The 25,004-nt window shown below is 40.1% G+C and overlaps 1 protein-coding gene across 2 annotated transcripts in view; it reads right to left on the reverse strand.

Annotated features, from left to right (window-relative positions):
• SLC27A2 (solute carrier family 27 member 2) overlaps window positions 1-25,004 on the reverse strand; it is a 49,595-nt gene that overhangs the window by 19,603 nt on the left and 4,988 nt on the right. Inside the window, exons 2-5 of one of the 2 annotated variants that reach the window (XM_030318215.1) lie at window positions 20,424-20,633; window positions 15,231-15,389; window positions 12,807-12,931; window positions 116-310 (exon numbers count right to left, since the gene is read on the reverse strand). In XM_030318215.1, coding sequence (XP_030174075.1) covers window positions 116-310; window positions 12,807-12,931; window positions 15,231-15,389; window positions 20,424-20,633 — 689 coding nt within the window. The remainder of the gene's footprint in view (window positions 1-115; window positions 311-12,806; window positions 12,932-15,230; window positions 15,390-20,423; window positions 20,634-25,004) is intronic. The other variant, XM_030318216.1, reaches the window with a different exon arrangement.

A 25,004-nucleotide genomic window follows, 5' to 3' on the forward strand; every position in this document is an offset into this window, starting at 1 on the left:
CCCCTCCCCACTCATGCTGTCTCTGTCTCTCTCAAAATAAATAAATAAACTTAAAAAAAAAGTCTCTTCATTCTGAAAACTGGCTACATATACTCTCATATTTCAGTGTACTTACTTTCTGTAGGTAGTTTACTCTCCCAACAGCACCAATTTTGCTCGTATAATTCAAAAAGCCAATATTGCCTTCAGTGGCAGCGTAGAACTCATAAACGGTAATGTCCCCAAATCTCCTGATGAATTCCCTCCACACATCTCCTCGCAAGCCATTTCCCATTGCTATTCTCACTTTATGGACACGATCATTTGGTTTCTGTGGTAGGAGGAGGAGAGACCAAATTGAAACCTCTCTGAAGCCCGTACTTATACACTAGTGATTGCCTTCATGTTTCTACATATTCATGTTGGTTAGGAATTCACCTTTGTGCACATCTTTTCTGTTACTCACACACATAACACCTCCTCCCTGCCAACACATGCAGTTTAAGCCGCCGGCTGGAACTCTGACTTAATGACCAGAAGAATTGGCTTTTTTCATTTTGATTTTTAAGAGGCAAGGTGAGATAATTTGATAGAACTAAGTAATGTCAACATTTAATTCGCATCCAATCTGAAGCTAGAACAGTGTGCTGACTGTTTTCTTGATGGGGCTGGTGAATCTCAGTGAACTGTCAGAAAGGAGGAAAGATCTATCGAAGACTGACAATCTGAAGCACAATGTTCACGTGGTGAGGAAGAAGAAAACCGGGAACACAGTGCAAGGAGAGAGGAATGGTTTTCCACAGAGTCATTACTGTGGGGGCCTCAGGGGGCTGGAGAGAAGACTCTTAATCATGTCCTCATTTCACAGATAGACCCAGAGGCAGGTATACAATGAAACTGTCCCAGTGGGATTGGGAAAGGGAAGAGAGAGAGGAAGCTGGCTCCCAGTTGCCTCAGGTGGCCTGGGAGGAATGTGCTTTGCTATAAACACAAATCACAAAGGAAAAGTTGTTTTGAGTGTAAGGAACTGAAAGGACAGCTTGTGTCCCCAAGAGGTGGAGTTAGGACCAGGCTGGTTTCTATGCAACCGCAATCATTTATGAGGCCCCTAAAAATATGTCCAAACAAGCCCAGAGTAACTTAAATGATGTTTTATATTAATAAGGCAATTTATGTCCTCTAGGAGATCAGAGTCTGGTGGTAGAGAAAGGTAAATAAGTATAATTTTAACTTGAAAATTCTGTAACTCTATGACCTTTAACAGAAAACAGAATGGAATGGGTAAGAGTGCTTGGTAACTAAGCTTCCCCTCTCACATCAAGTGTTAATTTCTTTGATCGGATTGCAGTTTGCTTACAAGAGCAAATGTTCTGAAGAGCATTTCCTACATTATTTCCTAATTTGTGAAATCATTGTGAAGTTAGTTTGGAGTAAGAGTCCCTCTTTGAAAAAGAACTGTTGGAATAGAGAGGCTGGTCGTTCTCTGATAAGGGGGAGGGCCTTGGGTGTAGCAGTTAAAAACCAAACCAAAACAAACCTTGGATTGATTTTCATGTGAGAGGAGGCAGTAGGTCAGGAGAGAAGTATAGATGGATTTCATTTCTGAGTAGCTCCTTGGTCAAAAGGCCTGACCTCCTTCATAAGTCCTAACCAGAGAGGTGGACAGATCCTGGTCACTGGTAAAAACTGGGCCCTTGTGTGGCCTTTCTGAGGAGGAAATGTGTAGGGACCAGGGGTCTCATGCTAGTAGTAGTTCCTAACCAGGGTGTTCAGGAGAGTTACCTGAGAAGCCTTCTGAACCTGCATGAACCTTAGACATTATGACTGAGTGGGAACCTACTGTCTTCATCAGCTCCCTAGGTCACTGAATCTATAGATCTTTCTCAATTTATGATGACATTACATCCCAATTAAGTCACCATCCATTAAAATATTATAAGTCAAAAATGCACTTAATTCACCTAACCTACCGAACATGTGTTGGGAAATGTGTTGGGAACACGTACATCAGCCTACAGAGCTGGGCAAAATTGTCTAACACAAAGCCTGTTTTATAATACGGTGTTGACTATCTCACGTAATTGATTGGATACTGTGAGAAACAGAATGGCTGTGTGGGTATCAGTTGTTCACCCTCGTGATCATGTGGCTGCCTGGGGGCTGAGGCTCACTGCGGCTGCCCAGTGCCACCAGAGAGTATCGTACCATATATTGCTAGACGGGAAAAGATCAAAATTCAAAACTCAACGTATGGCTTCTACGGAGTGCAGATCACTTTCACACCATTGTAAAGCCAAAAAATCATAGGTCAAACCATTATAAGTTGGGGACCATCTGTATTTCCTTCTATAACCACCAAGTACCTCTAAGCAGGGAGACCCTACGTCTAGTTTGTCGGGGCCAGTCCTGCTTATGCTGTTGTCCTGATGTGCTTATCAATGACATGCTTTCACTCTCAAGTGTCCCCATCTGGATGGTGAATCGCAGGGGCACTCTTCCAGAAGGCACTATTCCCAGTAAGAATTATCAGCTTTTCAGAGACCACCCTCACCCCCCCACAGTGCTATCCCTCATTCCCCCTCTGGGAAGAAAACATCATAAAATATTTGAAGAATACTGACTTTGGCTTAAAAATAACCTCCAGACCTGGGGCTTACCTGCTCCCAGGCCTGTGTGAGAAGCTCCAACCTAGCATTCCAATGTGTAAACCCAAGACCTTACTAATCCATATGCAGCCCGTAATCACCCTCCTAGTTCCTTTCCTAATGGGTGGTGAACATCTGTCTCCCCCGCTTGGACTGTTAACTCCTCTGAGGCCAAATACATCTCTATATCACCTGCACTGTGTTTTTCCTACAGTGCAATAAAAGAAGGAATAACCTCCACCAGGAAGCCCTCAAGTTCCCTGCCTGACAGTTAATGGCTGGGACATCAGGACACCGGCAGGGCCTGGGGCACAGGGGAGCTGCAGGTGCCTGTGGTGCATGGGAAGCAGGCCAGCTTCACAGGTGCAGCTGTCACCTGCGGGTGGCAGTTAGCTGGGTTCAGAGTCACAATACCAACAGCTCAGTTTTCATCATGACCTGAAGGATCTTATTACACCAGCAGGGGATTAAGTCTCTAAGCTGGAAGTGTTTGTGCACACGAAATGAAGGGCCCTGGAGCCTTCTGAGATGTCTGGTTCTCATCTAAGTTTTGCTCACCACTGGTTGAGGGTACCGGGTGTGACTCAAGTCTTCCCTTCCCACAGGAGAAGCAGTGTTTCCTTATCACCAAAGTCACTCCTCAAAGGAGCCGTATTTTAGGTCAAGGGTCACTGGCTCATTTTTTCTTTAACAAGGATCAAACCTTCGATTCCACTTCAGAGGTGAGGGGTCACATGCAAACACACCCTGGGGAGTTAAATCTACACCAGGCTTTAATGACCGAAAGGTGAGAGGTCAGGGTGCCCAGAGAGGAATGGAAAGCACCAGGTAAATAGAGTAAACAGAAAACATTTATAGAGGGCTTTACTACTACGTGCCAGGTATTTGACCTTTATTGTCTTACTCATGTTTCTACAGAATCATACCGAAATGTGATAGGTAATAACAGTATTTGCCTCAATTATAATCGAGGAAGCAGAGCCTCAAAACGATTAAAATAATTTGCCGGAGATCACACAGGTAACAACACAGTTGCTCCAAGATTCAAATCCAAATCTATGTGACTTAGAGAGAAGTCTTTCCTTTCGTTAAATAAAAAAAAAAAAAAAAAAAAAAAAAAAAGAGGGGCACCCACGTGGTTTAACGTTCAACATACTGAAAGGCTTTTAAATGGAGAATGTCACCACCCTGCTTACCTGCCTCCATCCTTTGCATCTATTTTACCATCTGGACGCAGACACCTTCCATTTTTGTAGCTGCTTCCTCTTCTCTCCATTTTCTAAGTTAAATGTTTATTCTGCTATCTTTTGATTCATCACTGTTAGACATTATTTATTGATTTTCTATTGTGCTAGAGGAAGGTGAAGCTCTCTATCATCCTCTCCAGTTTTTTCAATATCACAATTATTGGTTAAATCAATTTTCAGTGCTCACATTATTTTGCTCATAATACACTACTGATGAACCAAGGAATATGCCGTGATCAAATTCTTGAGTAAATTGTAATTTTTCCTAGAATTAACTGCCTCCTGCCCCATTGCTTCATGTTCTTAGTTTCGATTCATAGGTCTTTCTTCACCCCCCCAACAGCCTCGAAATACAATGTTCTTTATGGTGAAATCCACCAGATGCTAGAATTTCCTTTTTCAGACCCTTATGCTTCCTTTCAGCCTTCTGCCCCAGTCCGGACTGGTTACCTTCCAGGCCTGGGGATTCCCTTTGTCTCTCTTTCCTGGCTCCTGGCTCCTCAGCTTTCCTCACTCTCCTGTTTGCATGGAACACTTTCCCTAGTAACTTCCTAAAGGAGAGTGTAGAGGAGGTAATTTACTTTGAGACTTTGAAAGTCTGGAAATATTCTTACTGTACACTTGATTGATAATTTTATTGGATATAGAATTCTAGAGAGGCAATACTTTTTACTTAGAATTTTGAAGGCACTGACCTTCCAGCTTCCAGTCTTGCAGCTAACAGTGTTGATGTTGCCAAGTCAAATGTTATTCTTATAGAATCTTTCCTCTCTCTCTTTTTTTTTTTGGTAGTCTTAAGTTTCATCCTGATGTAGTGTTAAAAGTACTAATTCCACTCATTTTATTGGTACCCCCCTGGCTCTTTCAATCTGTCCTACAGTTTTGGGAAATTTTCTTTCCTTTTTAATTTTTTTTATCTTAAAATGCTATATCTCTTCAGCATTCTTTTTATGTACAAATAGGCTGACCATTACTGTTTTCATTTCACTTTTTAAAAATATTAAAGTTCTATTCCTTCTTTATTTTTTCATTAAAGGATAGCTAACATATAATGTTTTATTAGTTTCAGGTGTACAACAAATTGATTTGAGAATTCCATACATTACTCATGGTTCACAATTATTGACTATATTCCCTATGCTATACTTTTTGCCTCCATGGCTTTTTTATAGTTTGAATCTCTTACTCCCCTTCATCTATTTCACTTATACCCTTGTCCCTCTCCCTTCGGACAACCACCAGCTTGGTCTCTGTATTTATGATTCTGTTTTCTGCTTTTTTGTTCATTTAGCTTTTTAGATTCTACATGAGTGGAATCATATGGTATTTGTCTTCCTCTGTCTGACTTATTTCACTTAGCATTATACTGTCTAGGTCCATCCACATTGCTGCAAATGGCAAGATCTCCTTCTTTTTTATAGCTTAGTAATATATATGTATATATATATTATATTATATATGTATGTATATATATATATATATATATATATATATATATACACATATCTCATCTTCTTCATCCCTTTATGAAGTTCTCTTGTATTGCTTCTTTGATAATATCCTCCTCTCCATTTTCCCTATTTTATTTTCCTGATTTTCTATTAATTAGATGTTGGACCTCTTGGATTGATCTTCTATTTTCTTATCGTGCCTCCCCTCACATCCAACACTTTATCTTTTCTCCAACTTCAAGGTTTCCCAAATTTATCTTCCAAACTTTCTATGAATTAAATAATTTAAATCATATTTTTATTTTCAGGAGGTTTTATTAGTTTTTTTTGTAGCATACTATTCTTGTTTCATGGATAGAATATCTCTTCTAACAGCTCTGAGGATATTAATTATAGGTTTTTGGAAGTTTTCTCCAACTCTTTGAGTTGATGCTGTTTCTTCTATTCTTTTGGTGATATTTCATACTGGAGGCTTTCCTTGGGTGTCTGCTGATCCTTGACGTCTGTTCGTGTTCAGAAGTAAGGCAAGTAAAAGATGTTTGAGCAGCTTTGTGTGCAGAGGCAGTGACTATTGCTAAGCGGGCTGCATGGTCCTGTGACAGGGTAGTTCGACCTGAGGATCAGACTTCTCTGTCTCTTGCTTATAGGCATAAATTAGCTACGGAGTTCTAGAAGCTGTGCAGGGAAAGGGAGCTGGCGGTCTCTCTGGTTAATAAGTAGATATTTACTCAGTCTCTATCTTCAGTGCCTCATCCCTGCTGTCTTCCACTGCCCTCATTCCCTCATCCCTGCTGTCCTTGAGGTTCACAGCTCTTCAAGGTCTTCTCAAGAGAATAAACCTCTTGTCTCCTAAAGGGGTGTGAGAGGGGAGCAGAGGTCCAGCTACTTCTTACACAAATTTTCCAAAATCCTCCTATTTTCAAGCCTGAAACCTGATCCCATCTCTAGTTGTATTTGGTGCCTCTGATTTCTCAGGTTTCAGGAAGTCACTTGGCTTCCTTCTTGTTGGTACTGACCTATTAGGTTTCACCTTTCTTAGTATTGTGATGTCAGTGACCTTCATCTTTCAGCTCTCTGTTCTATGTAGTTTCCTGTTGCAATGCCTCTTAGTTTCTAAGAAGTGCAGTTTATATGTCTTTTCCTTGGTCTCCTTGTTTTTGGAAGATTTTCAAGAGGTGAGAAGGCAGAAGGCATTCACCATCTTTTTTTAAATTTTTTTTTTTTTCTTTTTCAACGTTTTTATTTATTTTTGGGACAGAGAGAGACAGAGCATGAACGGGGGAGGGGCAGAGAGAGAGGGAGACACAGAATCGGAAACAGGCTCCAGGCTCTGAGCCACCAGCCCAGAGCCCGACGCGGGGCTCGAACTCACAGACCGCGAGATCGTGACCTGGCTGAAGTCGGACGCCCAACCGACTGCGCCACCCAGGCGCCCCGGCATTCACCATCTTAAAAAAACAAACAAACTCCTGAGTCCATGATCTTGACAACTAACTTGCTACACTTCAGCCCGGCTCCCTCAGGAGAAAAGAAAGCAGCCACTGGACAGGAATCAAAGGAGGAGCCTCAATTTCTCTGCTTTACCAAAGAGGGCTTTCTCCCTCCAGCATATCTTCCCACTTGTGAAGCCAAAGGGACGGTCTAAAAACACCCTCTCTCCCCATCACTCTTCCATCGAAGGCCCTTTAGTGGTGCTTTGTCATTCACAAGTAAGTCTCACAAAACAAAGCCCTTGTCACCTGGCCCAGCCAACCAGCCTTGCCTCCCACTACACTGCTTTCAGCTCCCAATATGCCAGACCCTTCCTTCCACTCTGCGTACACTGCTCTGGGTAACCAGAAGCCCTTCTTTAGAAGTGCATGGTTGGAAACCATCTCTGCACCCTTCCAAACTCACCTTCTGGGTAAACTTCTCTGATCCTGCTCTCTTTCCCTCATTTGTTTTTCTGCTTTCTTTCCCTTCCCCCACCCCCTGCCTCTGGCCTGGCCCTGACAGGTCAAACTGGTCACTCTTCCCTCTGTGCTGCTAAATACCCCTTCATTCTGTTTTCTGTCAGAATGGAGGTGATGCAGGGACAGAGATTTTAGGCTGGGAAAGGACCACAGGGGCTACCTAATTTTGGAAGGAAGGCAGATGATGCTAGGGAGTTAACAGTAGGGAAGTAAGTTGAGTCTATTCAGTGGACTCAGGGTCCTGGTCTGTCTTCTTTCCCCTTCCAAATTTGACAACTTCTATGTGTGGCCCCTGGAACTCTTTTCTGGTTCCTTATTCCCTCTCCCCTCTGCTCCTCCCACCCTGGCCACATGCCTAGCAAGCAATACAAAACCTCATTTACACCCATCCTACAGCTTCTACCATCCTACTGGAGTAATATTGAGCTTTAGCAGTATCTTGTTCCACCACATATTTTCCCCCTAAATTACATTGTTTTTTTAGACAACTACACAAACAAAATGGGACATGACAGCTGCACACTGCAGAAAATGAACCAGAGTGGACTTTCATTGTAAACAGGTACGCTGGATGCCAAGTGCCAAATACAACAATGGAAGACAGGTAACATGGTGCAATAATTTTCTACAATCAATAACACCATAAATTCACTAGTCAACAGCTTTGCGAGCCAACTCCCACTCAACCCTACATGAAAGTGATTGACTAGTTTGGATGTCTTCTCTTCTTTCTTCTTTCGTGTCTCTGGGGAAGAATTTTCACTGATTCCTTTGATGATATGTGTGGAGCACCTACTATGAGCTGCACATTCTTTGGTACTGAAGGTAATGATAATAATGGCTACTATTAGTTGATTATTTACTAAGAGCCAGGTACTTTGTACATGCTTTCCGTATACATCATCTCATTTTTGTCTTCACAGCCCCCTATGAAGTAAGTACTATCATTTACCCTGCTGGATGATGGGGAAATGAGAGTTGAACTATCCTACTCAAACAGTAGAATCGGGTTTCAGACTGCCAATTGCAGAGTCCTGCCTCTTGAGAACTACATTATTGCCTCAGGCTAATGGTGGCTGCCAGTATTTCTCCCTGGTCCTCTGCTCTATCCGAGGAGCTACTGAATATGATTAAGACAAGGGACAAGCCTCCACCCCTCCAACGTTGTCTCAGATTCTCCTGATGAGAAATGCTTTGTCTGTGGAGGGGTGTCATTTGTTTTATCTGCTCAGCTAAGGCAGGAATTGCCTCACTGATATCCACTGCTTGGGGGGGCTGGTGGTGTTAGCCCTTCCTGTGACAGCCTATTCTAGGCAGCTCTAAGAGCGAGAAACTTTCTGATTATGTTGATCCAGAGCCTTCCACCAAGCATTCTAGTTTTTATCCACGTTGTTTGAGAAGTCCTTTTGACACAGTCTTTCTTTAAGCTCCCTTTAAAGCCCTAGAATTTGGGTTTTCTATTGTGATCTATTTTTTAAAAATTATGGTTAAATACAATTTCCTATCTTACTCATTTAACCAAAAATATGGTTAAATACAATTTCCTATCTTACCCATTTTAAAATGTACAGTTCAGTGGTACTAAATTCATTCATTGTGTTGTGCAACCATCACCACGATCCATCTCCAGAACTCTTTCATCTTGTAAAACTGAAACGCTATACTCATTAAACAATAACTCCCTATTCTCCCCTGCTCCTAGTCCCTGGCAATCCACCATTCTACTTTCTGCCTCTATGATTTTGATTACTCTAAGTACCTTATATATGTTGAATCATACGGTATTTGCCTTTTTGTGATAGGCTGTTTCACTTAATATAATGTCCTCAAGGTACATCCATGTTGTAGCATACTGCAGAATCTCCTTCCTTTTTAAGGCTGAATAATATTCCATTGTATGTACATACCATATTTGGTTTGTCCAAATTTGGCTTGGACCTTTGGGTTACTTCCACATTTTAGTTATTATGAGTAATACTGTTATGAACATGAACATACAAATAATTCTTTGAGACCTTGCTTTCAATTCTTTTGGGTATAGGACCCAGAAATGGAATTGATGGATCATATAGTAATTTTATTTTGAATGTTTTGAGGAATTGCCATGCTGTTTTCACAGGGGCTGTACCAGTTACATCCCACCAATAGGATTCTAATTTCTCCACACCCTCATCAATGCTGGTTGTTCGCTGTTATTTATTTATGTTTTTATAGTAGCCATCATAATGAGAATGAAGTGGAATTTTACTGTAGTTTTTATTTGCATTTCCCTAATAATTAGTGATGTGGAGCATTTTTTTCATATGCTTATTGGCCATTGTATGTCTTCTTTGGAGAGATGTCTATTCAAGTCCTTTGTCTATATTTGAATCAGGTTCTTTATTTGTTATTGAGGTCTAGGAGTTCTCTATATATTCTAAATATTAATATCTCATAAGATATGTTATTTGCAAATATTTTCTCCCATTCTGGTTGCTGCACTTTTACTCTGTTGATAGTGTCTTCTGAGGCAGAATTTTGAAACTTTTATGAAGTCCACTTTGTCTATTTTTTCTTTTGATGCCTATGGCTTTGGTGTCACATTCAAGAAATCAGTGCCAAATCCAATGTCATAAAGTTTTATTTCGTGTCTTCTTCCAACAGTTTTATTGTTTTAAGTCTTAAATTTAGGTCTTTTTTTCCATTTTGAGATAATTTTTGTATACAGTATTAGGTAAGAGTCCAACTTCATTCTTTTGCATGTGGATATTCAGTTTTCCCAGTGCTATTTATTGAAAAGACTGGCTGTCCTTTCCCCAGTAAATGGTCGTGGCACCCTTGTCAAAAATCATTTGACAACACATATGAGGGCTTATTTCCGGGCTCTTGATTCTATTCCATCAGTTTATATGTCTGTCTTTATGTTGGTACAATATTGTTTTGATTATTATAGGCTTGTAGAAAGTTTTGAAATTAGGAAGTGTAAATTCCCGAGTTTTGTTCTCTTTGAGGTTGTTTTGGCCATTTGGGGTCCCTATGACTTTTAGGATAAGTTTGTTCTGTTTTTGCAAAAAGTGTCATTGAGATTTTGATAGGAATTGCATTGAATCTATAGGTCACTTTGGGTAGCTGCAACATTATAACAATACTAAATCTTCCAATCTGTGAATATGGGGTGTGTTTTCATTTATTTATGTTTTCTTTAATTTCTTTCATCCATGTTTTCTAGTTTTCATTATATGTGTCTTTTACTTCCTTGGTTAAGTTAATCCCTAAGTATCTTATGTCATTGTTTTTTAATGTTATTGTTTTTTGTAATTGTCTTTTCAGATTTTTCATTGTTAGTGTATAGAAATACAACTGATTATTGTGTATTGACTTTGTACCCTGCTACTTTGCCGAATTCATTTATTAGTAAAAACAGTTTTTTGTCTTAAGGATTTTCTATATATAAGCTCCTATCATTTTTAAAAAGTCTTTAACTGAAAGTTTTTTTGAGGTAACTTTGATCATTCCTTACAATTCTTGTAAGTATTTTTAAAACAAACCAGAAATCAGGGGTAGGGGAGAAGCATGAGCAAACAGAAACTCCATATCCACTTCTAGATTTGATATATTCCATGAATTATACAACAAATCAACATATATTTTGAGGATATAAAACCCAAATCACATTTTTTTTTCAGCATCTGAGACAACATTATAAGGAGGGACAAAGGTGGAAGTGTTTATACGTGTGAGTGTGTGTAAGCCTGAAAGAGCTACACAAACATGTTTATTTTCTTCAAGTTGACACACCCTCCCCCAGGAGACTTCTAACTGACAAAGGGGTGCCTTTGAGGCCGAGAAGAAAAGCCAAACAGAAGGGCTCCATACGGATTTTTGAGTTTTAATAGAGAGGCATGCAATCTTGAAGGCCAGATGGGATACTAATGTGAAAAAAATTCAATAATGACATCAACAGAAATTGCTGTGGGAAAGGTCCTAATCCAGCTCATAGCTAATTATGACGCTCATGAAGCTGTTGAATCTGCTGCCCAAATCAGAATAATATGTGCTAAGCCTAAACATTTCAGGGGGAACATATTACCTCTCTTAAGTTAATCATACATCTTTCAGGGGCCAGAATTTAGAGGTTCATTCAACAGAGTTTGTTGATGCCCAGAACGTGCCGGATGCACATCTCAGTGCTGGAGATCTGGCAGTGAACAAAGCCCCTGGTGCACGGAATGTTCATTTAACTGGGGGAGATAGACAATTGTCATATAAACCTGTACTATGTCAGGAGGGACAGTACCCACCCATGAGAGGGATGGTAAGGGATGAGGTGATATATTTGTTAATTAGTAGGAGGGGCCTCTATGATGAGCTGATCTGTGGGCAAAGACTGAATGAAGTGAGGAGAGGAAGAACCGGGGCAGGAGCATCCTAGATTCCTTTCCAAGTCACACAGTAGCTGTTATACAAGTTGAACATAACAGGTGCTTCTAAATAGCAATTTATCAACTTAGTGATCCTCTGAGTTTGCTGTCTTACAATGATTGAAAGGACTAAAAGAAGCAGAATCTGCCGAGTTTACTGCATTGTCTGGTCTAATGGTTCTCAACAGGAGTTGATTTTGCCTGCCAGGGGACATCTGGCAATGTCTGAAGACATTTTGATTATCACAGCCTGGGGGGAGGGAGAAGGTACTATGGCCATGTCCTGTGTAAACGCCAAAGATGCTACTAAATATCTATAGTGCACTGAATAACTCCATACAGCAAATAATGAATGGGCCCCAAATGTCAGCAGTGTCACCACTGAGAAACCTTGATTTGGCCCCCGGAAAGGCTGCCAGACCTCTGATGAGAGTGGAGGGACCAGGAACGAGAAGTTCTTTCGAACAGCCCCATCAAGACATCTGGACGTCTGCAAACAGAGTAGATCCAAGGCCTCTGGAGTAACTTTGGGCGTCTGCTCCCAGCTTGTTGACAGACTTAGTCAAATGGTTTCAAAGCCTCAAGGGGATTTTTTAATCAACATTAAGTAAAAATTTCCTGTGTGTCTTGTGGTATAAGACAAGTAAGGATGCAAGATGTGGTCCCTGCCATCAAAGTCTTTATAGCTTAGGGAGAAAAAAAGGTATGAAGACAAACACTTACAATGTGACAAGGGCCACAAAGGGGTAGAAATCAAATGATGTAAGGGAAGGGAGTGATGACTTTTGTTGGAGTGACCAAACAGGTTTAACATAGGAGGTATCATTTGAACTGGGCTTTGACAGTGAGAAGGCTTTAAACAAATAGGGAAGTGGAGGATATGTTAGACAGAGGGCGAGATGTGAAAACAGGTAAAAAGGTAGGGAATAATAATATTAATAGCAACTGCCACCTAGTAAATCCTCTCTATATGATAGGTGTGGTGCCAAGCACTTTATCATGACACAATTGTAGTCTACACTGAAAACTGATAGATGTGTGAGAAGCAGCTGAAACCTAGCATGACCAAAGTTACTTGAATTTCTATCTTATTCATTTCAAAATGAATGAAGCAAAATGAATGAAGCGTTACCTGGGGTGAGTTGCATAAATACCGAAGAAGTTCACCAATATACTGAATGACAGTGACATTATATTTTCTGCAGTCATCCCAAAACTGGCTGGCTGAAAATTTGTTCCGCAAAACAAGAGTAGCACCTACAGAGAAGTGTATATAAAGTGTTAATAAAGAGATGCTACAAAAAACTCCCTGGTTATATTTGTCATTTTTGAAAGGTAGAACTTTAAATGTGAATTATATTCACAAACAAGTTTTGAGTATCAATTAGATTCAATACAAAAATGAATAAGACATGGTTTAGGATAAAACCAGGCTTTAACCAGGATAAAAACAGAGGCTTTCAATCTAGTGAGGGAAAAGACACATACAAACATCTTTCTAATAAAAATTAGTGTGCAATAAATAAGAGTTTCAAATGAATCTCTAAGGGAATGTGAACATGAGTGTGTGTGTGTGTGTGTGTGTGTGTGTGTGTGTGTGTGTGTGTGTATTAATTCTGCTTGGGGGCAAGGGCTGAGAAAGGCATATTTTGGAAGAGGTAGATCTGAATTGTGTCTTGAGCAATGAATATGAATAAAGGTAAGAGAATTCCAGGCAGAGGAAACAGTATGAAACAAAAAGATAGGACAGTCCAGAAGGCGTTGGAAGATAGCCAAGACTCAGTTGGCCTGTAACTGGAGTGGTGAACAGGGGGTGGCTCATGGGAGATGAGCCTAGAGAAGCAGCCAGGGGTGCCATCATGGAGAACTTGGAAGTGCCAGGTAGAGGAGTCAGACTTAACTTTGCAGGCAATGGAGAGCCAAGGTCTTGAACAAGCAGGAAATCTATTCTTTGATGGGTGAGGTAGACATAATAATGGTTCCCAAAGATGTCCATGTTCTAATCCATACAACCTGTGAACATTCTACCTTACATGGCAAAAAGAACTGTGTAGATGTGATTAAGTTAAGGATTCTGAGATGGGAAGATCATCCTGGATAACCTGGGTGGGCCCAAGGTAATCATAAATGGCCTTCTAACAGGAAGGCAGGCAGGTCAAGGGCAGAAGGGGATGGATGCAGAAACAAAAGGCTGGAGGAATGTGTTGTGAAGACAGCAAAAGTGGCCACAAGCCAAAGAATGCAGGCAGCTTCTAGAAGCTGGAAAAAGCAAGTAAATGGACTCTTTCCTAGAACTTCCAGAAGGGATACAGCTCTGCAGACACCTGGATTATAGGACTTCGGACTTTCAAAACAGAGAAAAAAATTATGTTGTTTTCAAGCCACTAAGTTTGTGGTAATTTGTTATAATAGCAATAGGGAAAGATGGGTAAAAATATATATATATCAATGTGAAACTATATCATATTACAATGGGTAAAAATAATATATATCACACCCAACCAAATTATAGTCATAAGATGTAGTAAAGTGAAATAAAAACATCTCAGAAATACTTTTTCATGCTCTTAGTTTAGCTTTACTCCTAAATATACAAGAGTGTGATGTTTTAGAAGAGGAAAAGATTTTTTAAATATGATTTTTTCTTCCTTAAAATGTATCTTTCTTTGGTGCTTAAGCAAATGTGTGAGCAGTGAATTAGTCCCTTTGGGAGCCTCAGAGTTCCCCAGTTCTTGAAGAGCCCAGCTATATGATCAGGCCCAGTCAGTTGTTCCTGGCTGATGTGGAGGTTGGTACTGAGGCTGGGGTAAGTATTTTACAGCTGATCAATAAGTTGATGAGGGAAAAAGAGAGGCTTGGGCCATCATGCATGCATTTATATATGTATGTGGATATATGTTATTATATATACATATATGAGTATTTAAAAGGAAATGCCGCACGGGGGAAAAATTAACTTTTTTTTTTTACTTAGAGAGTTAGAGATGGCTTTCTGGAAGAGGTGGACATTGGACTGAGTCTTAATGTATACAAGTGGCATAAAGCCTACTGAAAGGAAAAAAATGGCAACTCTAATTTGAATGGCAACATTTCAGAAAGAAAGAGAAGAGATGGAAAGCAAGGTATTCTGACCAGAGCTGAGGAGTTGCGTGAGGGGGGAAGAACGAAGTAGGATGGGGACGGCTAAGGGAGAAGTTTACATCAGATGCAGATGGAGATCCACATGCAGATTTCGGAAGACATAAATGACAGAGGGGAATTATTTACAGAACTTAAGAATCAAGTGTCTTAACTTGGATAAAAATGTTTTAAAGAAGTTTCCTCCTTGATATCCTGAACATCTGTGGCATTATTTATCAGACTAGCAGGCACGAGGAAATAGAAATGATTCTAGATACTTGCTGGTGATACGTGAGCCAAATAGCTTTGCTGTTAACATTGAATTAAACGCTGTCCCTGGCAGACAGGAAAGTAGGCAAATTTTGTATCACTTTCCCTGTTGAGCACATATGAATGTGTACTGGACTCCAGTGCCTTGTTGAGAGAAAAGTCTTACCAGTGATGATACATCCATGGAGGCCGACCATAAGCGCAGCACTGTGGTACAAGGGCAGGGTGGTATAGATGACATCATCTTTCCTAACTCTGCTTGCAGTGGCAAGGCTAGCTCCATACCACAGGCGATAGTGATTGATCTTGGCAGCTTTCGGGAGACCTTTGCAAAGATACAAGAGAAGGCATGAGTGAGTCAGGATGGAATCATTCACAGACCAGTGGTCTGGAAGAGAGATCTGGCTTAGGAGAATCCATCATCCAGTGGTTAGAGAATGCAGAGGAGAGGGCCATGACTGGTTACATCAAGAGCCAGCAAATTTCTTCTGTAAAAGACCAGATAGTCAATGTTTTAGGCTTTGCAGGGTCATACAACCTCTGTTAAAACTACTCAACTCTACTATTATAGCCAATAGCAGCCAACCACAGAAAGGAATGAATACGGTTGTGTTCTGATAAAGCTCTATTTACAAAATCAGGTTGGGAGGGGCTGTATTTGGCACACAGACCATAGCTTATTGTCACCTGAGTTAGGTGTAATTAGAAGAAAAAGGCATTAATGTCTATCAAATTTTTGTTTTGTGCCTACCACCTTGTAAGGTATTTTCAAATTTCGTTTAGTTCTCATAATTAATGAGGTAAATAAAATTATATTCTTTAATCCACAGATGAGAAGGCTGAGATTCAGAGACATTAAATAGCTTATTCCATTCCCATCACTTTCCTTCATAATCACTTTTATGCATTCTTTAAGTATTGTTCTAGAATTTCTTTATATAAATATAAGCAAATATGAAGAGTTGCTTATTTGTTCTTGCCCTTTCTCCACCCAGGGGCACCTGGGTGGGTCAGTCAGCAAAATGTCCAACTCTTGATTTTGGCTCAGGTCTTGATCTCACAGTTTGTAAGTTTGAGCCCCGCCTCTGGCTCTGCGCTGACAGCACAGAGCTTGCTTGGGATTCTCTCTTTCCTGGGGTGCCTGGGTGGCTCAGTCTGTTGAGTGTCCAACCTCAGCTCAGGTCACGATTTAGCGGTCTGTGAGTTCGAGCCCCGCATCGGGCTCTGGGCTGATGGCTCAGAGCCTGGAGCCTGCTTCCGATTCTGTGTCTCCCTCTCTCTCTGTGCCTCCCCCGTTCATGCTCTGTCTCTCTCTTTCTCAAAAATAAATAAATGTTAAAAAAAAGAAATTAAAAAAAAGAAAATTATTAAAAAAAAAAAAAGGAATTCTCTTTTTCCTTCCCCCTCTGACTCTCCCTACTTTCTCTGTCTCTCTCAAAGTAAATAACCTTAAAAAATTCACACCTTTCTGCACTTTCTCCCCCTTCTACTTAGCAATGTATGGTAGAAACCTGTCCACATTTATACAAAGAAATTTCCCTTATTTATTTATTCATTCATTTATTCTTCTCCTCTCTCCCTCCCTCCCTCTCTCTCAGTTGCATCAAGTCCTTTGTATGTTGCATTATAATTTATTTAACTATTTGGCTATTTCAAATGATGCTGTAGTGAATAGCCTGGTCCACATGGTAGTTTGCAGTATGAACGATGCTGTATTTGTAGGATAAACTTGCTGAAGTGAGATTGCAGGGTCAAAAGATAAACATCTTTTGTCATTTTGATAGGTATTGCCACATTGAGAGTTATGGGGGCTGTCCCCATTCACTCTCCCACCAGCAATATCTGGGTGTACCTGTTCCTCATAGCCCTGCCTATGTATGCTCTCAAATGTTGGAATTTTTGCCAATCTGAAAGGTGAAAAATGGTATCTCAGTGTAGTTTCGGTATATTTGCAATTTCTTACATGTAATTTTTGTCACTTTTTTGGTAAGACTGTATTAAAAGGATATATTTATATTGTACCCAGGGAAGGGTGCCTGGGTGGTTCAGTCAGTTAAGTGTCCAACTTCCACTCGCAGTTCGTGAGTTCAAGCCCCATGACGGGCTCTGTGCTGACAGCTCAGAGCCTGGAGCCTACTTCGGATTTTGTGTCTCCCTCTCTCTCTGCCCCTCCCCCGCTCACAGTCTGCCTGTCTCTCTCAAAAGTGAATAAACATTAAAAAAAATTATGTTGCTTCCCAGGGGAAGTCAGTTTAGTGGGGGGAGGGCACAAAGCCATTACTAAGGAGCTGGGGCTAGAGGTTAAGACCTGAGTGGGTAAATGGACGTTGTGAACAGGAAGATAGTTCTCTGCAGACTCAGACCCTTCCATATTTGATGGTGCCTTTGATCGGTATTGCCTAAGAAACAGCCATTCATTATAAGGCAAAGCAGTATGTCCAGCACACTACCATAATTGTAAACACAATTCAAAATTCATTTTCTTTGACAGAGGGCCAGTGGCATTGTGTCAGTATCAATGCCCCATTCTACACTAATACGAAGACATAGAAGAAGGCATCAATAAATCAACTGTATCCATGGAAAAGAATTGTCTGGATAGTAAAAGCTCTATAGTATATTTTTATTTATTTATTTATTTATTTATTTATTTATTTATTTTTTCAATGTTTATTTTTGGGACAGAGAGAGACAGAGCATGAATGGGGGAGGGGCAGAGAGAGAGGGAGACACAGAATCGGAAACAGGCTCCAGGCTCTGAGCCATCAGCCCAGAGCCCGATGCGGGGCTCGAACTCACGGACCGCGAGATCGTGACTTGGCTGAAGTCGGACGCTTAACCGACTGCGCCACCCAGGCGCCCCATTTTTTTATTTTTATTTATTTATTTTTTTTCAACGTTTATTTATTTTTGGGACAGAGAGAGACAGAGCATGAACGGGGTATAGTATATTTTTAAAAATGAAATACATAGCCTTTGCTGCTTTGAAGTACTTTCAAAAATTTCCTAATTTAAGATTTTGTGTTAGTGAAGAAATACGAATGTTTGGTGGGTATTATGTAATTTTGTGCTAAGGACTGTGAGGAACTTTGTTCTCCAACTGATTAAATGAGTTCTTTTATGTAATCTTTACTAGAGTAACTTAGCAAATATTTTACTCAGAGATAAGGAGAGAAGTAAATACACACCAAACCATTTATCTTCCAATTAAATATAAATTCTGAATTGCGGGATTAAATTAAGGAGTATCCATTCTCTTTTCCTGTAAAAAATTTTTTTAAACGTTTATTTATTATTGAGAGACAGAGAGATAAAGCACAAGCATGGGAGGGGCAGAGAGAGGGGGAGACACAGAATCTGAAGCAGGCTGCAGCCTCTGAGCTGTCAGCACAGAGCCCAACGCAGGGCTTGAATTTACCAACCATGAGATCATGACCTGAGCCGAAGTCGGAGGCTTAACCGACTGAGCCACCCAGGTGCCCCTCCATTCTCTTTTTCTCCCTAAAATGGATTTTATATCTGACTGCTAAAACCTGCAGATCTACTAAATGGGTTTTATATTTGACTGCTAAAACCTGCAGACCAACCTGCAGGTCTAATGTCTGGCATTAAGACAAGAACTCCTTGTCAGTAACCAAGGACTCCATTTTTCTCAATCATTTCCCAAAGGTTACAATTAAATTTTACCATTCTATTAAGAAATGAGGGTAGAAGTCTCATATATTGAGGTAGTATCTGTACATAGGGGAAGGATTTGGTTAACTATGTCATTCCACCATTCTGTTGGCATGCTAGGATATAACTGCCGGCAGATGGAAAAAGGATGGACATGCTTTGGGCATTGGTTTTAATATGCCATTCCCAATCTCCCTTCTTCATTTACTTAAAGAAAACACTAAGTGAAAGTGATTGTATGAAGGGAAGTTGACATTCAGGTCTGAAAACTGGGAGAGCAGATGGGTGCCGAGGGCCTGTTAAGGTGAAGGAGGGAGTGTTTATAGGCTGGTGTTGAGATAAAAGGCTCAAAGGAAACCTTAGTTTTACCTATAATCAGTTAGAGTGTTCTACAAGGAAACTCATGTGTGCGTTACCTTAAGTTAAAATTTCAGGGGCGCCTGGGTGGCTCAGTCGGTTGGGCGTCCGACTTCGGCTCAGGTCACGATCTCACGGTCCGTGAGTTCGAGCCCCGCGTCGGGCTCTGGGCTGATGGCCTGGAGCCTGCTTCCGATTCTGTGTCTCCCTCTCTCTCTGCCCCTCCCCCATTAATGCTCTGTGTCTCTCTGTCTCAAAAATAAATAAACGTTAAAAAAAATAAATAAAATTTTAATCAAAAGAGAGAAGATTCACATATTTAGTTTTCCAATATTAGTAATAATGGTCAGCATGCTGATACTGGCTTCCTGTCCTCCTTCTAACTATATCCCTCAGGCCTCATATTATTAACATTTTCATAATGTTTTCCCTGGCCTATATTAGGCAGACACCACATATCTGTTAAATGGAAGAACTGGGCAGTATTGTGGCAGAGAGGTCAGATTTATGAGCTGTGGAGTCAGCCTACCAAGGTGAATCTTGACACTTCTATCTGTCTTGAGAAGTTCTTACCCTCTCAGTTTCTGGATTGGTAAAATGGGAATAAGATTGGTATCTGTCTTAAGGATGGTAGGAGAATTGTATGAACATAGACCATAAAGCTCATAGGAGAGTGGATAGTGCATTCTATCTTTAATAGTGCATGTTCTATATAGCAATGTTCCAATAACACTGTTAATTGGCAGTGTTTTCTCTTAGCGGCTCATAAAGTTATGGTGCAGTTTACAGTTGAAGATATCCTAGACTGGATGAAATACACTATTTTAGGCCCTGGGCTACAGCCATCCTATACCCACAGCACCAAGTCAGTGTTGCATGGGAAGATAGCTGTAAAAACATTTATGTAAAATACAACCCCATTATTGTCCTAATGTCTTCTTTGGAGTCCCATTAATAATTGGTTAGACATTATGTGTGGACTTGGAATATAATGTAATAAAAATCCAACAATCATTTAAAACTTCCAAAAACCTATTCAGTGCCAAATTTCATCCATCCATCCTCACTATTATTTTTGTATTTCTTGCTTAACCTATTTATCTGTTCTACATACCAACTAGGGGGAAATATGTGTAGCCTGGGCAAACCCAAATAGGATTATATGCTATGAAATAAGATCAGTTCCCACAGGTGAAAGAGCTAAATCCTCTAAGTATTAGTTATTGGGTAAGTTTTGCCAAAGGAAAAGACCATTTGAAAACCTAACCCAACCTTTAACTCCTTCAGGATTGGTCCATTTCTTTGAGAATCCTCTCTTTATTTTTACCTGTGGTTCCAGAAGTATAAATGTATAAGGCAGGACTGGAAAAAGTGACTTCAGACCTCCACGACTCTGGAATAGGTTCTGTTGACACTTCATCCACTTTGTCCAGTAAAGATTCAACCCCATCGGTGTTAGAAGTTCTGCTCACATAATAGATGGACACATTATCTTTTTTCAGGCTTGGTAGCACCTCTTCCACAGCTTCTTGTAGTTCTTAATAAGGAAAAAAAAATCCAAACACATTAAATTAGTCCACTTTAAAAAGTTCTATTAGTATAACAAGCCTCACAGTAATTATGTTTTTGGCATAATTTTTGCTGAACTGTGTAGACATGACAAGTGGAGCTTATAGTCACATGATATTAAACATGGAATTTGCTACATGTGAAAAATATCACAAGATTTCAAAGTTTGAGGGAAGGCTAGGTTTTAATGGTTTCATAAGCGGCAGATAGTTGGTTGAAATCTGTACAAATGGACACGTGGATAAAAACCAAGATATATAAGCATATAACTTATAAGTATGTCTGGTATACATCTCAAAATACTCCAGAAATGAATTTGGTTATTCCTAATATCTGTGTCCCCTAGTGATGAAAAAGAAAAAAAGACAATTTTAAGGTAGGAGACGAGGAATGAAAACAAGGCAGCCAGGCTAACTAAGATGATAGAAGTGAACTTTATATAATATATATGTATATATATATATATATATATATATATATATACACACACACACACACACACACACATATATATATATTAATGTTTATTTTTGAGAGAGAGAGACAGAGCACAAGTGGGGGAGGGGCAGAGAAAGAGGGAGACACAGAATCTGAAGCAGGCTCCAGGCTCTGAGCTGTCTGCACAGAGCCTGACACAGGGCTTGAACCCATGAACTGCGAGATCATGACCTGAGTCGAAGTCAGATGCTTAACTGACTGAGCCACCCAGGTGCCCCAATATATATATATATATATATATATATATATATATATTTAACATATCAGTAACAAATAGTTCCCCAAGGGAGGTTCAGCTTATCTGAGAAACAACCTCCAAATTTCATAAGCACATTTTCTGGTATGAGAAAAAAACAGGACTGATTAGCATGTTTTTCAAACCATAGGGCACAGTACAATAGTGGGTTTTTAAAATCATTTGAAGTGACCAGCATTAAAAAAATTTAAAATAGAAGGAAATATAAATTTTCAGAATGTATCACACAGAGTAAGAGGGAAGTATCAGTTTTTTAAAAATTTGTTTCAGTTATGTGGGTGTCTGGGTACTGGGCCACAGACAAATATATTTTTTACTATAGGTCAATGCCAAAAAAACCTTCATGTTTGCTACTTGATTTATGTGCCCTTAAATCACAAGATGAGATCACCTTTAAGCTTACTTATCTTGAACTTGTGATAGCTGAGGTGAATATACTTAACAGGAAGGTGACCCAATACCGGAAGGAATTACCTTGGGTAGGCTATACCTAATGCATCCTATATACTTTGTTTTTCAGATGTTTATATATGATGTCTCCATCAAAACAAAAAATATCATCTGGACAGATGCATTAAAAAAAATTTCAAAACATTTTAACCAGAGGACTCATGCACATGGTAAAAATCAATCAAAGAGTACAAAAGAGTCTATAATAAAGATCAACAGTCCCTTACCCCATCCCTCTTAAAAACTAAACCTGCTGCCTAGAGGCAAAATCACTTTTCATTTTTTTTAAACCTAGGTCTTGTAACAGTCACTTGTCTGTCACCAAACAATGTGCTTTTCCTGCTACCTTGGGACCTATCAATTTTGATCCCTACCCTTGTTTTACCCTTGTCCACTCCCAACAGTTACTATCTCCACTTTATGTTGTCTAGGTTAATAATATGTACATCTATTCTGAGGCTATAATTCCATCTTCCCAGCTTTGTTTATTGGTTGGTTCTAGAAGCTGAACACCAATAATCAGGATCAACAAGATTATAACTATGTAAATATTATTCACTGCAGAAGTAACACACTATAATCATACTTCCTGAGTTTTCTCCTGGAGTTTCTATTGGCTATCATTCTTTTATTATTATTTATTATTTATTTTTATTTTTAGAAAGAGAGAGAAAGTGTGCGCACGTGAGCGCTCAAGTTGGACAGTGGCAGAGAGAGAAAGAGAGAGAGAATCTCAAGCAGGTTGCACACTAGCACAGAGCCCGATGCATGCTCAATCTTAGGACCATGAGATCATGACTTGAGCCGAAATCAAGAGTCAGATGCTCAACTGACTAAGCCACCCAGGCACCCCTGGCCACCATTCTTCAATAAACTATTTGCCTCAAATATTTTTTTAACCTCCATCAGATCAGCTTCTCCCCCTTTTGGCCCCTTGAACTTCCGTTCTCCTTTTCTACTCTTTTATTTTAACAGGTTCCTTCAGCACTTCAAAATATTAACCAAAAATATGACTGTTATAAAAACATCCCATTCCTTACCACTGCCTTGGTCCAGATCCTCATTATTTCCTACTTTGATCATCCCATTAGCCTCCTGATCAATCTCCTTATCTCTAATCTTTCCTTGCTTCCAACTGATCAGCTACACTATGGCTTCTTGTTACTGCCCTGTTCAGAATCTTTCAATGGCTGCTCATCCTTTGTGGTGAGTCCACTCTCCTTATGCAACATGTGAGGTCCTGAGCTCATTCACAGTCTAACCCCTGGGGACTTTTCTGATGTCATCTCTTAGTACCATCTCTTGTCCCCTTTCCTTTAACTACACTGATCTATGTGAACGGAATGTACCCATATCCTCACATCTCATGGCCTTTGTCCAAATGGGTTTACCTGCTTTGAGTGCCCTCCTACATCCGGGTCACCTGGAAAACTCCAGCTCACCCTTCAAGACTCACCCTTGGTGACACTTCTCTCTGTTGCCTTCCCTCCCTCTACAAAGTGAGGTGCTCCCACAGGGGCCTGCATATACTTCTGGCAGAGTAGTTAGTACATAGTACAACTTGCTTGTTCTTTTTCTCCTCTATTAGTGAAAACTTTGAGATTAAGGATCATAACTTAATCATCTTCACATAGTCAACAGTAGTGAGTGCTCAACAAGTGCTTGTAATTCAAAGAATGTGCACAAAGGATTGTGTTTGTGTGGAAGAGACAGAGGAATAAACTAAAGCTGTTGATTAAAAAATTTTTGTTTAACATTTACTTATTATTGAGAGACAGAGAGAGACAGAGAATGAGCAGGGGAGGGGCCAAGAGATGGGAGACACATAGTCTGAAGCAGGCTTTAAGCTTCGAGCTGTCAGCACAGAGCCCAACGCGGGGCTCAAACTCACAAACCACGAGATCATGACCTGAGCTGAAGTCAGACACTTAACCGACGGAGCCACCCAGGCGCCCCTAAAGCTGTTGATTTTAAAGGATTCAGATCTTACAATACTATGAGTTGATAAACCTCTAATAAAATATAATGCACAATGAAATAATTATTATAATACAGATATGCCTTGCATACAAGGGCCCAGACCAATAAATTAAAAATGACAACAACAATTGCTACTTCAAGAATTAAGAAATCTCCTCCCTCTTTTCCTTCCCTCCCTCCCTCCTCTGAGGCTATATACTTAAATACTGTGTTATAAGTTACCTGGATTAGTCTTTCTTCTCTCCCTCCCTCTTTCCCAACATTTATTCAATATCTATCTAAAGGGTGCTCCCTATGTACCAGGCATGGTTCTAAGCACTGGATATAACAGTGAACAAAACTGATACTGTCCCTGTTTCTATAGAGCCTAATGGGGGAGGAAATTATCCATTAAAATAAGGTGTCCTAGGTGTCACAATAGGGGTTATGATGTTTGGGGAGGAACACAAAGACAGCCCAGAGGCAGGATCATCTAAATGGAGACCTGAAAGATAAACAGGAATTGGCAACAAGTTGACGATCAACTGAGATTGGCTGTGCCTGTTTCTAGCAGAGGGAACAGCTTATGTAAAGGCTGGGGGGCACACAACATGGTACCAAAGTAACTAAGAGGCTAAAGCTGACTGGAGTGTAGAACAGGAGGGAAGAAGGTTGGAAGAAGAGGCTGGGATGGGGGCAGGGCCCAAGTCCCTGGTGTAAGTCAGGCAAATGGACTGCGTGGAAGACCATGATAAATTTTTCAGCATGAAATTTACATTCCATTTTTTAAAAAAGGAAAAAGAAAATGTAATTAAGCAGGTGTCATGCTTGATTACAGTTCAAGCAATTTGGTGTCATATATCTTCTACTACATTCATCTTCCTACCCTACCAAACATTTAGTTTGTGATACCTTTCGGAGAAGGCATCTCAGCTGTAGGGAAGGCCACTGACCTTGCCCAACACAATTTCCCTACATGTCCTCTGGGCTGCTGGTGTACAATTAGCATTTGGGCATTGACCTGAGGGTCCAGTGACTCACCAACCATATTAGACACACCTAACATGTCCAATTGTAGCAGCCTTTCTTCCCCTAGAGATGCTGCTATAAAACTGAAATTTGAAAGGAAATTCTGGAAGTGAATATCAGTTATTAACTATCTCTTTGTTATTTAGT

This window comes from Lynx canadensis, chromosome B3, assembly GCF_007474595.2.
Source record: "Lynx canadensis isolate LIC74 chromosome B3, mLynCan4.pri.v2, whole genome shotgun sequence".
NCBI classification, from domain to species: domain Eukaryota; kingdom Metazoa; phylum Chordata; class Mammalia; order Carnivora; family Felidae; genus Lynx; species Lynx canadensis.